Source organism: Lactuca saligna, chromosome 9 (assembly GCF_052625555.1).
Source record: "Lactuca saligna cultivar CGN05327 chromosome 9, ASM5262555v1, whole genome shotgun sequence".
Taxonomy (NCBI): Eukaryota; Viridiplantae; Streptophyta; class Magnoliopsida; order Asterales; family Asteraceae; genus Lactuca; species Lactuca saligna.
Genome location: NC_136425.1, coordinates 12,874,395 through 12,887,945, shown reverse-complemented (window position 1 = coordinate 12,887,945; position 13,551 = coordinate 12,874,395). Strand labels below are relative to the sequence as shown.

The 13,551-nt window shown below is 31.3% G+C and overlaps 2 protein-coding genes across 3 annotated transcripts; one reads left to right on the top strand and one right to left on the bottom strand.

Annotated features, from left to right (window-relative positions):
- The first annotated feature begins 257 nt into the window (after window positions 1–257).
- On the top strand, window positions 258–6,448 carry LOC145015797 (two-component response regulator ARR17-like). 2 transcript variants are annotated; one of them, XM_078974272.1, is made up of 5 exons: window positions 258–494; window positions 5,524–5,600; window positions 5,732–5,809; window positions 5,901–5,971; window positions 6,057–6,448. In XM_078974272.1, the coding sequence occupies exons 1-5, from the start codon at window positions 368–370 to the stop codon at window positions 6,178–6,180; spliced, it is 477 nt and encodes a 158-aa protein (XP_078830398.1). In that variant the 5' UTR covers window positions 258–367; the 3' UTR covers window positions 6,181–6,448. The 2 variants fall into 2 exon arrangements, with proteins under 2 accessions (XP_078830398.1, XP_078830397.1); XM_078974271.1 differs by having other exon boundaries at window positions 5,729–5,809.
- On the bottom strand, window positions 6,349–13,142 carry LOC145015796 (uncharacterized). Its single transcript, XM_078974270.1, has 19 exons — window positions 13,002–13,142; window positions 12,170–12,241; window positions 11,250–11,272; window positions 10,953–11,137; window positions 10,254–10,367; window positions 10,115–10,157; window positions 9,789–9,874; window positions 9,501–9,596; window positions 9,329–9,383; window positions 8,928–9,027; window positions 8,592–8,775; window positions 8,317–8,464; window positions 8,196–8,233; window positions 7,860–7,926; window positions 7,683–7,772; window positions 7,543–7,568; window positions 6,787–7,456; window positions 6,633–6,682; window positions 6,349–6,563 (listed from the first exon to the last, which is right to left on the bottom strand). Exons 2-19 carry the CDS (start codon window positions 12,209–12,211, stop codon window positions 6,493–6,495), a joined length of 2,088 nt encoding a protein of 695 aa, XP_078830396.1. The 5' UTR covers window positions 12,212–12,241; window positions 13,002–13,142; the 3' UTR covers window positions 6,349–6,492.
- Between the last annotated feature and the right edge of the window lie 409 nt (window positions 13,143–13,551).

Below are 13,551 nucleotides of genomic sequence, written 5' to 3'. Positions count from 1 at the left end.
ATTTTGGTAACAACACCTCTGATGTGAGTTTCTGTGTGTCTACTCTGTTTGACTCTGTGCAGGTTCCTCTGCAAATCGTAATCGTATCCCAATCACCCAAAAAGATCTCCAAATATCTGTCCCCCGATTTCATCACCACCCCTCCCTCTAGTCTTCTACACTCTCTCCTTTTATCATTTCTCTTCGATTCACACACACACACACACTCTTTTCTTTTCACCAAAACACACACATTGACTTTTCTTCCCTCTTTTGGCATTTATATTCTATCTCTCTGTCTACATATCTCCTTTTATTGTCTTCCTGGGTTTTGATTGTTTTACACTGAAACATAAAAAAAAACACACAGTGAGTGTGTGATTTCTCCATGGATTCTTCATCAACAACAGTCGGAATGAAAGAAGAAGAAGAAAGGCCACATGTTTTGGTTGTGGATGATAGCTTGATTGATCGTAAAATCATGGAAAAGCTTTTTACCAACTCTGCATGTAAAGGTATTATATTGTATTTGCTGTCATTTTGTATATAATATTTTGAGTTTTTTTTCATTTAACCACTAGGTACATTGGATTAGATCTGAGGTTTTAGTACTCACATGGTTATTAGTATTATTATATTGAATTTGACCTACTACTCTTCACCTTAACAATTTTATAAATTTTTATTTAAGAATTGGATCCGATCCAATCCAACCCTTAAACTCAATAACTTTTTTTTTTTTTTTTTTTTTTTTTTTAAATAATGTATCCATGCAAGTTACTTGACTAATTGAAAATTATCAAATTTTGGCCCAAAATAAGTTGAGTTTATCCATATATATTTCATCCGCTCTATTGGGATACTTGGATTGTAAACAAATATTGTATAAAAAACACTATTTAAGAGATTATATACATTTTGTTGATTATGTTTTATTTTTAGCTAAATATTTTGATTTTGTTTGTTTGAAGTATTAGAAAATACAAACATTAAAAAAAAAACCAAAATATCGTCTCAATAGTAATATAAAATGATTAAGTAGATTGTCCCATCTAGGCATTTATTTTATGATATATATACTACAAATCTACAATTAATCTATATGTTAACATCGCATCTCTCTAATTTACCTCTAAAAGAATATATTTTCTTAAATCACAGAAGATTATTTGTAGCTTTTATTATATATCCGTCATTACCGTCATTTATCGTATGCTCATCTTGAATAAGTTGTAACGTGTTTTGGCAAAATGGTTCTCATTCTTACCTTACAAACGGTGTTAGAGGGATGTAGCAGTTTTTTTTTAAAAAAAAAAAAATACTAAATAACTACACGAATAATGTATTATGTAGCCATAAAGTAACGAAAAACCACCTAAACTTAAAATGTACATAGTTATATTTTGTTTTGGTATATAGATAGATCCAGGCTGGAAAGGGTAGGAACTAGGAAAACACACAAATCTTATCCATTCAGAAGCTAAAAAGTAGGCCCCACCCTCCTTGGGGGGATGATAACTTCAAATTCTCTGTAAATAAAGCTCATTATTTAAGCATAAAATATTTAAAATGCACATTAATTATTTAAAAAGGTACGGTTTTGATTGTAGAGCCACACAGTTAGTATGAAAAGAATTGGGAAGATTTGTAATATACGAAAAGTGACAAAAGTGGAAGGAAAGACCTGGCTTTACCATAGATAGTACCATCTGGCATCGACCACCAAATTTCTTCCTATGTACCTTTCGTTAATAGGACAATGGCCGCTTTCAAATCATGTTTTACACCTTTGTTTTGGAAGAATATAGCATGTATTTTTTTCATGAGAGTCTAACATGTCATTGGTTAGAATTTAAATAATACGCTATGTAGATGTAGTTGAGGTTAATTTTTACTGTCGTATTTATTTTATTATTTGATAAGTTAATAGGTGTACGTTAATATTGTAACAGCAAGATTCAATTTGGTATTCTTTTAAAAAAGTACAGGAGAAGATTCTTGAACTCTGACCTCCTAGCCTACGGGTATCCAAAAGCTAAGCTTAGCCTCATCCATCATATCTGGACTCTGTTTGAGGGTCAAAGGCTCGCATCTATTATAACACATTTCTTATATACGTAGGGTCGGCTAAGGGAGGGGTGAAATTGGAAAAGGGTGCTGATATTTATAGAAAACCTTCCCTCTAATCAAATTTATCCCTTGTAAATTCAATCTAATCAATTTTTTTGACATTTGATTTTAATTTTTCATTATTTTTTTTTTGTGTTTTTTTAACATTTGATTTGACATTATATATATATATATATATATATATATATATATATATATATATATATATATATATATATATATATAGGTAAAGTGAATATACCTAACAACCTTATATAAGTTTAGGTATCTAACTCCATAATATTATATCGGTTTGTATCATATTTACATTATAATTGCCTAAGGTTCTTAAACTTCAACCTCATAAATTGATTACTTCCAAAATCTTTGGACTTTCACAAATATCTTTCTTTTAGATCACGTCTTTCTATCGAATACCACCTGATGGTATATAAAATAAAAAATGATTAAAAACCGATTTTATATAGCCGTTCGATTTTTATAACGCCGTCCGAATTATAATATTTTGTTCCAAATTTATGATAATAATAACAATATTATTATTAATATTAATATTAAAATAATAATAATAATAATAATAAATTAAAAACAAAAAAAAATAACAAAAAACAAAAAAAATCAAATCAGAGGGAGTGAAATTGAAAAATGAAAGGGATACTTATATAAACCCCTATAAGTATCCATTATCTATATTTACCCTAAAATCAATCAAATCAAATTTTTGATATTTGATTTGATATCATTTTTTTAACACAAATTATTATTATTATTATTATTATTATAAATTTAGCAAAAAAATTTAACAATCGGACGACATTATAAATTTGAACGGTTATATAAAATCGGTTTTTAAATATTTTTTATATTTTAATATTATTATTGTTATTATTGTTATAAATTTCGAATAACATTTTATAAATCGGACTTTATAAATTCGAATACTTATATAAAATCGGAACAAAAGCAAAGCTTGTTCCTATTATTTACGGATCAGAACATTCGTTTGCATGGAAAACATTGTATAGTGGTCGATCAAATGTTTTCAATTTGCATAACGCACTACACAATTATAATACCGTACCAATTAATATTTGTAGTTAATAGGGATAAACTTTGTTTTTGTTTTGATTTTATATAGTCGTTCGAATTTATAATGTCTGATTTATAAAGTTTTGTTCGAAATTTATAATAATAATAACAATAATGATATTAATATTAAAATATAAAAAATATTTAAATCCGATTTTATATAGCCATTCGAATTTATAATGTCGTCCAAATGTTAAAATTTTGTGCGAAATTTTTAACAATAATAATAATAATAATAATAATAATAATAATAATTAAAAAATGAATTAAAAAACAAAACAAAACAAAACAAAAGACAAAAAATCAAATCAGGGTGGGATCGGAAAATATAGAAGGTGCTTATAGAAAACCCCTTTTTATATATTATATTTATTTGCTCATTCTAAAAAACAAAATATATCTATTATACACATTTTTTTCATTTTTTTAAAAGGTATTGCCACACGCCCACACCTGTATATATATGGTTGAGCTGCACGGTGTGGCAATCACCACCGGTAACATGACATAGCATGTATTGCCGCCGGTAATTGCCGTCTCTTTAGAGTTTTTGTTGCCATCGATAATTTTGAAAGGTGTACATGTCAAATGAGTTTTCATTTGTAATACTTGCTAACCAATAAGGGAGATACGAATAAACATATTTAACTGATACTTTCATTTAACATTTTTCTTTGTATTGTTAGATAACAATAACACTATGGCCCCGTGTTTTTCTACAAAAGTATTTTTTGAACATTTTTCCTTTCTAGCGGGTAGACGTTTCACAAGTACACGTGTTCTTTCGCAAACTTGAAAAAAAAAACAAGACATTTAATCACTTCGAAAACAAACAACACCTATATTATTTATAGACAAATATTGACAATGATGATAAAAGCTTATATGGCGTCTATATAACACCAAATTTTCATTAGCAAAACTAACACATTTCAGCCTTAGCTATATGCCACAACCCAAAATACATACCCAAGATTTATGAATCATGTTTACTGTATTAGTCCTTTTAATAATTAAAATTGGATTAAACATATCATTTTTTTTTATCAATTTGTTTATTGTAACATATATTTTCTTTTTTTAAAAAGATTCATCCATATCCTTATAAACTTTCATAATTAAGTCTACACCCTTGTAAAATTTCAAGTTACATATGTATCCTTATAAAAGCTATAAATTCACTCACTCTCACACACACACACACACATATATATATATATATATATATATATATATATATATATATATATATATATATATATATATATAAACTAAAAACAATATTTTTAAATTAAATTACTAAAATACATAATTGCAATTCTTCCCATAATCGATCTTATTCACAATATAGTTATCCACAAATGATTCTATCATTTCATATTTTACATAATCGATTAGCAAAATCCATTGATTGTATATTCCTAATCCATTGTTAAACAATATAGTTCATTTCTTACAATCAATTTACAAGGCCTCCAATTATTTTCTTCTAAACAATTTTGTTAATTCTTTGGTTCTTTAGTTATAATTACAAGTAAATGACCAAAAAAACACTAATTTCAATATGGATGTCAATATTTTATAAGGATTCATAAAGTAAATAGGCTGAGAATAACAATGTGGAAGAATGGTAATATTATAATATTACAAGTTAATTATTATTTTAATAATAAAAAATCAATTTAAAGATAGTGTTTTTATTTTTTAATAATATATATATATATATATATATATATATATATATATATATATATATATATATATATATATATATATATATATATAGGTTTTATAAGGATATACATATAATTTAAAGTTTTAGAAGGATATACACATGATAATGAAAGTTTACAAGGATATAACCAAGCCTAATAAAAGAAATTAACAATCTTATATTTTCATATATTCTACCAAATACAGATTTATAAGAGCATAAATTATAAGCACAATGTTTGCAGCCCTCCTTTACCAACATAAGAAATAAAAATAGCATATTACTATTACTATACACAAATAAATAAAAATATGTTGCTATTGACATTTAGTCCATCAGAAATAAGTAGCATTTAAAAATAAATGAACTGTTTTTGGGGGACACGATAAGCTTATGTTTGAGATCTTTTTTGTGAAAGTAGAATATGAGTCCATGAGAATCACCGCATACCTACCTAGTATTCCGACTTCACATCTTTTAAGGTTGAACACTTACGAAAGAAAAAAAAAAGTTATCTGCTATCCATCATCCATATTATTTAAAAACAAAATAAAGGTGTAAATCAAGAAAGCCTTACAAGGAATTTACTAGTCATTTTGTCAATGTGGCAGTGACTACAGCAGAAAGTGGGCAGAAGGCGTTGGAGCTTTTAGGCCAAGGAGAAGACGAACACACTCATATGAACAAAGTAAGTTACTGTAGTACTACTTAATGGACACAATTCTTAAATTTACATTTCTCATAACATGCATTGTCGTAACACACCTACCAAATTAATGATTTATTTTTTATTTTTTGGTAAATGGATATTAAAAGCAGGGACCTAAGATAAATTTAGTAGTTACGGATTACTGTATGCCAGGAATGACAGGATACGATCTCCTTAGAAAGGTTAAGGTAATATAACATTAACATTCTGTAACATTGTTATATAAGTAGCTAGTAGTGCTTTTTTTTTTGTAACATTAAACCTTAATTTTTGTAACAGGAATCATCTGATATAAAAGAGATCCCGGTGATTGTAGTCTCATCAGAGAATGTCCCCACTCGAATCGAGAAGTAACCACCATTGATCGATCTTTATTATGAATTAAAATTTTGGTTATGATGTATGGATGTGCTTGACATTTCTGTTTTGAATTAGGTGTTTGGAAGAAGGTGCTCAAGAGTTCATCCTTAAACCCCTCAAACAGTCTGATGTTAAGAAGTTAAGATGTCACATGCAGTTCAGGCGATCAATAAAGGGAAGGCTTTGCATTGGGGCCTAAAATGAGTAACTAAACTTGTGTTTCTTCTCTTGGAGAAAAATATTTGTAGTTAATGTGTATCTATGGGCACTAATGGTTGAAAGTTTCTATCTATGCTAACATTGTGTTGGATATACTTGGTTTAAATTTGTCCTGCTCCTGTCATTTCAAAAGCTACTAGCAATGTGTAATAGCAACATATTGGACTAGCTTAGCTAAAGTTATGTTGTATTTTATGAATTTTATTAGCCTCAGTTGCATGCGAATTGAGAAGTATCATTCATATTCATACCTACTTTGGATGCTTTCTTCAGTATCTATATATACTGATACTCACAGAAGTGGAAGAACATATCTCCCAATCATCATGACTTTGCAACTGTTTGGTCCAGAATCCTCTGTTTCTGTATTTAATAAAAGACCAGATAATTAATTAACATTTAACACAACAATGACATAAAATGGATCTATACCTTTATGTTCATTTTGGGTCTGGAGAGAAGTTTGTGTCGCATCTGGGCATCTGGAAAGCCATATATAGCCATTTTAGGACACAATGGTTTGTTATATTTGTTTGAAAAGAAAAGAAAAGAAATATAAAAAAGAAGCATAAGAATAATGACTAACTTGTTTAAGCCATGACAATGGGGCATCTCAACAGAAGATGATCCCCCTTCTGAAGGTTCTGGAGATAGTAATGCATTTGGAGCTGGGGTGATTTCTATTTCTGGAGTTTTGACTTGTGATTCTTCAGATTCCAGGTTGTTTATTGATGTGCCATTTTTTGAGGATGAGTAATTGCATTCATGACTATTCTCTTTATGCTGATGAAATGTGCTGGTGACAGCTGGTAGAGTTACTGACTCACTTTCTCGTGTGCTAACACTCTTCTGAATCTGTATATTAGAGTCATCTTTCTCTTCATTGAAAAGATGATCATGTCCATATTCTTCTTTTACAGGACTAACTTGTTGGGAGAATGCAACTTTATCTGAGAAAAAGTTGCCACCATGTTCATCAACGCAAAATTTCAAGTTGAAATCTGAATCAAACGGCTCTTCGGTCCAATGGTTTGGGGTTTCAGATGCCTTGATAGAACCATCATAACTCTTAATATTGCGTCTTTCTTCAAATAACCAATCATCTTCTCGAGATGAAAAATCTGACATCATGTTAATATTACTCTTCATGCCAAATCCCCCGGAAAATGTATTACTTTTCATACTGAAAGGGCTTCTGGAATCAGTTGCATGCCTTCTGAAGTTAGATGATGGATTATTTGTTCCTTCATGCCATGCTAAATTTAAAAGCATGACTGTGTTATCAACAAGTTGTAGCAAAATCAGGTAACTGGTATAATATGCAATTGTTTCAAATCGTCACCTGGATGGGACAAGAATGAATCTTGGCTGTACACAAATTGGTCAAAATAATAAAGTGAATGTGAGTATTATGGTTTTAATTTTTAAAAAGATTATTCATATAAGATGAGAGATGAAAAGCATAGTGCAGAAGATGTTAACCTCAACAAGTGTAAATCGTGTCTTGCATCTGGTGTTGCGAAGGAAGGCCAATCTGAAGAATGGGTCGTTTCACTAAACTGGGAGTTACACCTGTAGTTAAGTTGGGTAACTGGCATTATTGATATTTGTTAAACGTTTAAAAGTATATCATATATGAAGTTAGAAGAAAAAGTATACCGTGTCATGTCAGATGTCATGAAATCATAATGATGATTGATTTGGTGCTTATATGGAGAAGATAACCCTGATTAACAAGAGGAAGTAGAAATGAAGCAAGGGAAAAAGATATAATAATTTTTACAACTTTTAACAAAGGCCTAATGGAACAATGACATAACAACAATATTCCTATTCCCATAGGAATGGGGTAAGGGGGTGGTAAACCTTCACCCAAAGGTAGAGAGTTTTCTTCCATAGGTGACCTCTGGTATAAAAGTACTAAGTAGCATTCTGGTAGGTGCACAGAGATGAAATAGTATGTTAATTTGACATGCCCTTAGTAAATATCATTACCTGAAACATTGAAGCAGCCTGCTGAGTCCACTCCAGCTCTGCAAATATGACTCATCGGTGAAGAATTTTACTAGAATAAAGAAAAGCTTTGATAGATAAAAAGTATCAGTTGAAAATAGACCTCCTTTTTTGCATATGACCACCTTCAAAAGAGAAGTCTGACTTTTCACACTTCCTACTTCTCATATAATCCAAATCACATGACCAGTTCTTCCATGATACTGTACAATTATCTTCCAGAAATTTCTCATCCAAGAAGCTAGATTTTTCTGGAAAAAACAGGGAATTGAAGAATGGGTCATTACCAATACACACACACAGAAAAAGATATTGAAACATGTTACCTTAAACATCCTAATGCTAAAAGTAGTAGAGGAAGAGTGAAGAGATATCTACCATGCCATTTAAACCTGCTATCATAAAATTCATCATTGCTTAAAAAATCTTCAGCATCATGCAACAAGCATTCCTTATCAACCATTGTTTTCTGCTTCAAGTTACGGTGTAGTTCTCCTAAATAAGGAGGGGGTTCTAAAGAACAGGCATCAGTTGAAATGTCACCACAAACAGCCATATCATCCTGCATTGATAACAGGAATTACAAGTATTGATTAGTAAAATATGTGAAATTAGAAGAGAAGAAAAAAAAAAGATTACCAGTCAAGTCCAAGATGCTAAACAAGGAGACTCTAAATAAAAGGTGGGAATCAGCCACCATAAAGAACCTCTTACCAATTCAGGAAATTGGTCCTCTAGACTGCAATTAAGATTCTTGGAAGTGTAAGATCCCTTGAAAATTTTGGAAGGTCCAGGGAATCCATAGGCGAATTTTCTGTGACAAATATGTGGAAAAAGTAACACAAAAGAACTCATGAGCTTCATTGGCAACTGAAGAATAACGAGTCATCAAAATTGTCTACAGATTTGAGAAGAGGAATTAAAAAGCCCTCATAGAAACCAAGTAACGTATCAATTTATTAAAGTTCCCCATTTATAAAATTTAGCAGATTAAACAGATGTTTCACCTTTGATCATAAGCAAAACAATAATGAAATATATGATTATTTCTCAGTTGCTTCTCAACTTTAATATTGAAACTTATTAATAAGTAAGATTTTGAGTCCAATTGACACCTTGTAGGATGTTGCGGTGAATGAACTGGAGTTTCCATTTCCACTTTTCCTAGACCTGCTGGGAAAGAGCTTACTTCAGATGCATAAATGAACATGAAAACAATTAAACAATTGCAAGCTTCACAAAAGCATTTGGCTCACTTAAGGTCCAGAGCCATAATCCATTATGTACCTTCAACTGAAAATGCAACATGGTTCTCATGTACTAAATTTCCTCTTGAGCTGCTATTTTGTCCATCATCACCAAGCATATCAACGACAGACAACTCTGGAAGACGAACAAGGAAATGCAGAACCCAAAACTTATTAGATGAAAATAGGAGCTTTCTATAAGGTAAGGGTCTAAAACATAATAGCTGCAATAACCACTCAATGTTAAAAGTCCATCTATGACATTGACTTTAAAGAGAAAGAAAAGTTGGTAAAAAGAGAAACGATGTCTTCAGTATTTTCTACTTACTGCGGTCTGTAGTCATCTTCATTGGATCTTTCTCATTGTTCCCTTTTGGAGCATCATGATTACTAGAAGAGAAATCAAATAAAAACCTGAAAAGCATCAAGACATCAGATATACACAAGACAAAACAGTAACCTTTAATGTACAATGGACAGTAAACTATACACACTATGAAAGCATAATAGCATACTACAGAGTACAGACCATGTATTTGTTCCACCCCAAAAGAGACTGATGCATACAGCTTACTAAAATTATCAATAGTCTATGATAACTGAACATGGCTTTATATCAGGGGTGGACAATATGAAGTACAAGATCCCACTTACTCCTGTTGACATCCTGCCTCCTCCACGTGATCGGACACATTTCCTGATACAACTCACACAATTGAGGATTCAGGTAGAATAAAAGAGATGTCTACAAATAAGGAAGAGTGATAGTAGGGAATAGTTCAGAAATACGTACTTGTTTCTCTGATTTCAACATCTTCAGATGGACAGATGTTTTCATTTTCCATTTGAAGTGCAGTTTGAGAGTTTTGTGTTGTATGTTGACCATTTGAACTTCCTCTTCCTTGAGCTTACAAGGTCATAAACAGTATAAAGATTCATTTATCAATAAGACATACTTGAAGCAAAACTTTTATGCCCAAACTTAAAAGAGCTTCCCATAAATTTTGCTGTCATATATAGTGTTGTAATTATTGCCTTTTGTTTTCATGAAGAACAAATAATACAATTAGTAACCACTACCAACATCAAAAGTCATATCATACATGCAAAACCAGTGTTCTGCTGTTCTAGAGGTGCTGAACACTTCTTCCTTTTGTTTTCACTTTGTGTTGTCTTGTTTTACTTTCCATATTTCACAAACTAATACACAATATGCTGATTGCTTAGCGACATCATGTTATTTTTTTATTATAAGACTTATCAAAATATGAATTAAAATTTTCAAAAAGATTCTTAACCAACTTGCTTGAAGATGTATGATGCACCACTAGGCATCTCGATAAAGACATCAAATTGTCCAGCGCTTTTCAGTTTTCACTAAGTTGCACATTTTGGTGGAAAATGACACAGAAACAGGATAACAGTTCAAAAGGCTGCTGCAAACAATTAAGAGAGCACAAACTAGCAGAAAGCCACAACACAACAATAGTACCTTCTGGAAATCTGGTAGTGAAATCCTGGCCATTCTTTGATAAGTTTAGCAGACTGAGAATATCCAGTGATCTATTGTTTTCAGGACATTGTGTGCATGGAGCCTTTTTATCAGAATAGCTCTCCAGGCCATTTGAATTTTGCTGTTGCTGTTGCCGTTTTCTTTGTTCAAAATATTGTTTTTGCCTGGTAGGTTGAGGGTAAGAACCAACAAAATATATTACTTGATAATTCTTTCCCACAATATCTTCTGAGGACATCCAGCTTGTTATAGAATCAAATGGAAGACATAACATACCTCTTTTGTGTTGACTTTCTTGACTGAAAATTTCCTCATTTAAGCACAAACAGGACATTTCAGGAAACAAGAAAAGATTTTCAGTGTAAGCAATAGAAATGAAACATGAGCTTACCAGAACAATCTTCATTATCAGAAGCATACTATGCCAATTTAAGTTATGCAACCATATTATACACCCTATATTACTAACAAAATTTTGATGCAGTCTAAATGATTATCAGTATGTTGAAGGATCAAAGCTATTGCAACAGCAACTAATATCCAGCTCTGTATTTGTCATAAACTTATTGTTGGCTTTGATATATACCACATATAGGCACACACTCACACACATGTCCTTATTTGTATAGTCATAGTTTCGTATTAATCTATTCGGAGGCAATGGTTGTACTTTGGACATTTTTTACATAATCTTGATTAAACCAACAATATGTTCACAGACAAAGTCATTATGATTTTTTAACATCTTTGGATGCCTAAATCTCTACTATCTCCCAAATCAATATATGGCTAGTAGTCACCTTGGATGTAATACCTTTGTCCAGCCACCAAAAGCAATAAGTTGCATATAAAAACTGTTTAAGCATGCCACAAGATAGGAAGCCTTAGATGTGTGGGCGTATCATAAATTAATGATGTTTCATTACCTAAAAGTCTAAAAACATGCTAGTGCGGGTAAAGTCTTGCGAACAAGCTTACAATAAAAAAAATCGAGATGAAACTGAAGCTCATAATAACATGATAAGATGCTCTAAGAAACTCTGTGCACTAATACACTATAAGAGGTCCAGAACAGTTGAACAAAAAATATCAAAGGGTTAAAATGGATCTGTTGTGAATCATGAGTTGCAAACCAGTTTACAAACTGAAGACATGTCAAAATTATAAGGGAAAGTGATGTGTTGGCTGATACTTACAGTTGTGACTTTCCGCCTTGATCCTCCCATCCATTGTAACATCGCCAAATGTGCAGGCCCTAAATAACACAACTGAAACAGCACAAATGCAAGTAAATAAAAAAATAAGACATACTCACATGCAAGAACGCCTGGGAATCAAGTTAAGCTTATTCATACGTAAGTAACTAGTCTAAGATGGTGAAATGTGTTGGTTTCTAGAGCTTCCAAAGTTTATTATCTTACTGCATCCGATGTAAGATAATACCAAATCCTTCCACAACTGGAAAAAATGGTCATCTGTCTTAGGAATTGGGAAAGATGAGTGTAACCAAAGCTTTTATTCCGAATTGAATAAACCTAGCTGCCAACTGAATCCAAAATTGGACGATCACATCACGTTGTCACTCATCCTAAGAAGCAAAAGGTAAAATATCCGGAATTCTGGATTTCATGCACGAATAAGAATTATAAAAGTTCCTCTAGTTTACAGAGTCCACCAGCCATTGTTTTTTGTAAACATAACATCAAACTCAAGTGCATCAAGAAGAAATAATTCATGCAACAACAATGTCAATTGATCTTATTGACACACGCAGTGTTTGTAGAATGTGACTTTGTGACTTTGTCCATATCAAATGCACAGAAAAATTTGTGAACAATTAGAACTTAAATAAAAATCACACCTAATAAACATATCCGATGTCAGAATGCTTACAAAATCACTAGCTCTGTTACAAAACTAGATGTTTTATCTCGATGATCGAATATCCAATGAATATACAAATATCAACGTTCCTAAATTGATGAAACCACGAAAATAGAGATCGTCAATTGATAGTAAAGAACTTACCTAGAGAGAACTACAAATTGCTCGATCCTGTTAGTTTTGAACTTCGAGAGGCGCAGAACGACGAGCGCGCTCATGGGACTTTTGGTACCAGATTTGAATCCTTTGGAATATAAAAAGCCGATGTCGCTTAGTCCGGTTTATTGTCAGTTAATCAGGGAAAGTGATCTAAAAAAGTAGTAATTAGTTTTCATTTATATATATTTGACAAAAGACAAAATTGCAATAATGGTCCTTATGGTATTTCCAAAATTCCTACTTTGCGCCAAACAGAATTGGAGTAGCACGTATAGTCCAAAAGTTTTCATTTTGTTACGGTTTTAATTCAAAACAGTTTAAAAAATCTAAAAATGATGGATTTACCCTTTTCCATTTGTTTTTTGCTTTTCTTTTTGTTATTTAATTATTTTCTAACTAAAAAAATATAAAAAAAATAAAAGAAAATCTCTCTCTCTCTCAATACACAAACACCCGTTTTTTTTTTCTTTAGTGATAAATACACAAACCTAGAATTTATTCACGAACCCTAAATCTTTTCTTCTTGATTTTCCAT

What these genes read in the sequence shown, in the direction of transcription:
- LOC145015797 (XM_078974271.1), top strand. Translation starts at nt 368, where the DNA reads ATGGATTCTTCATCAACAACAGTCGGAATGAAAGAAGAAGAAGAAAGG. An exon ending in TACCAACTCTGCATGTAAAG is followed by an intron (nt 495 to 5,523) that starts GTATTATATTGT and finishes TCAATGTGGCAG; the next exon opens with TGACTACAGCAGAAAGTGGG. An exon ending in GTCCCCACTCGAATCGAGAA is followed by an intron (nt 5,972 to 6,056) that starts GTAACCACCATT and finishes GTTTTGAATTAG; the next exon opens with GTGTTTGGAAGAAGGTGCTC.
- LOC145015796 (XM_078974270.1), bottom strand. Translation starts at nt 12,211, where the DNA reads ATGTTACAATGGATGGGAGGATCAAGGCGGAAAGTCACAACT. An exon ending in CAAGGCGGAAAGTCACAACT is followed by an intron (nt 11,273 to 12,169) that starts GTAAGTATCAGC and finishes GGAAATTTTCAG; the next exon opens with TCAAGAAAGTCAACACAAAA. An exon ending in CATTGTCATGGCTTAAACAA is followed by an intron (nt 6,683 to 6,786) that starts GTTAGTCATTAT and finishes ATGGCTTTCCAG; the next exon opens with ATGCCCAGATGCGACACAAA.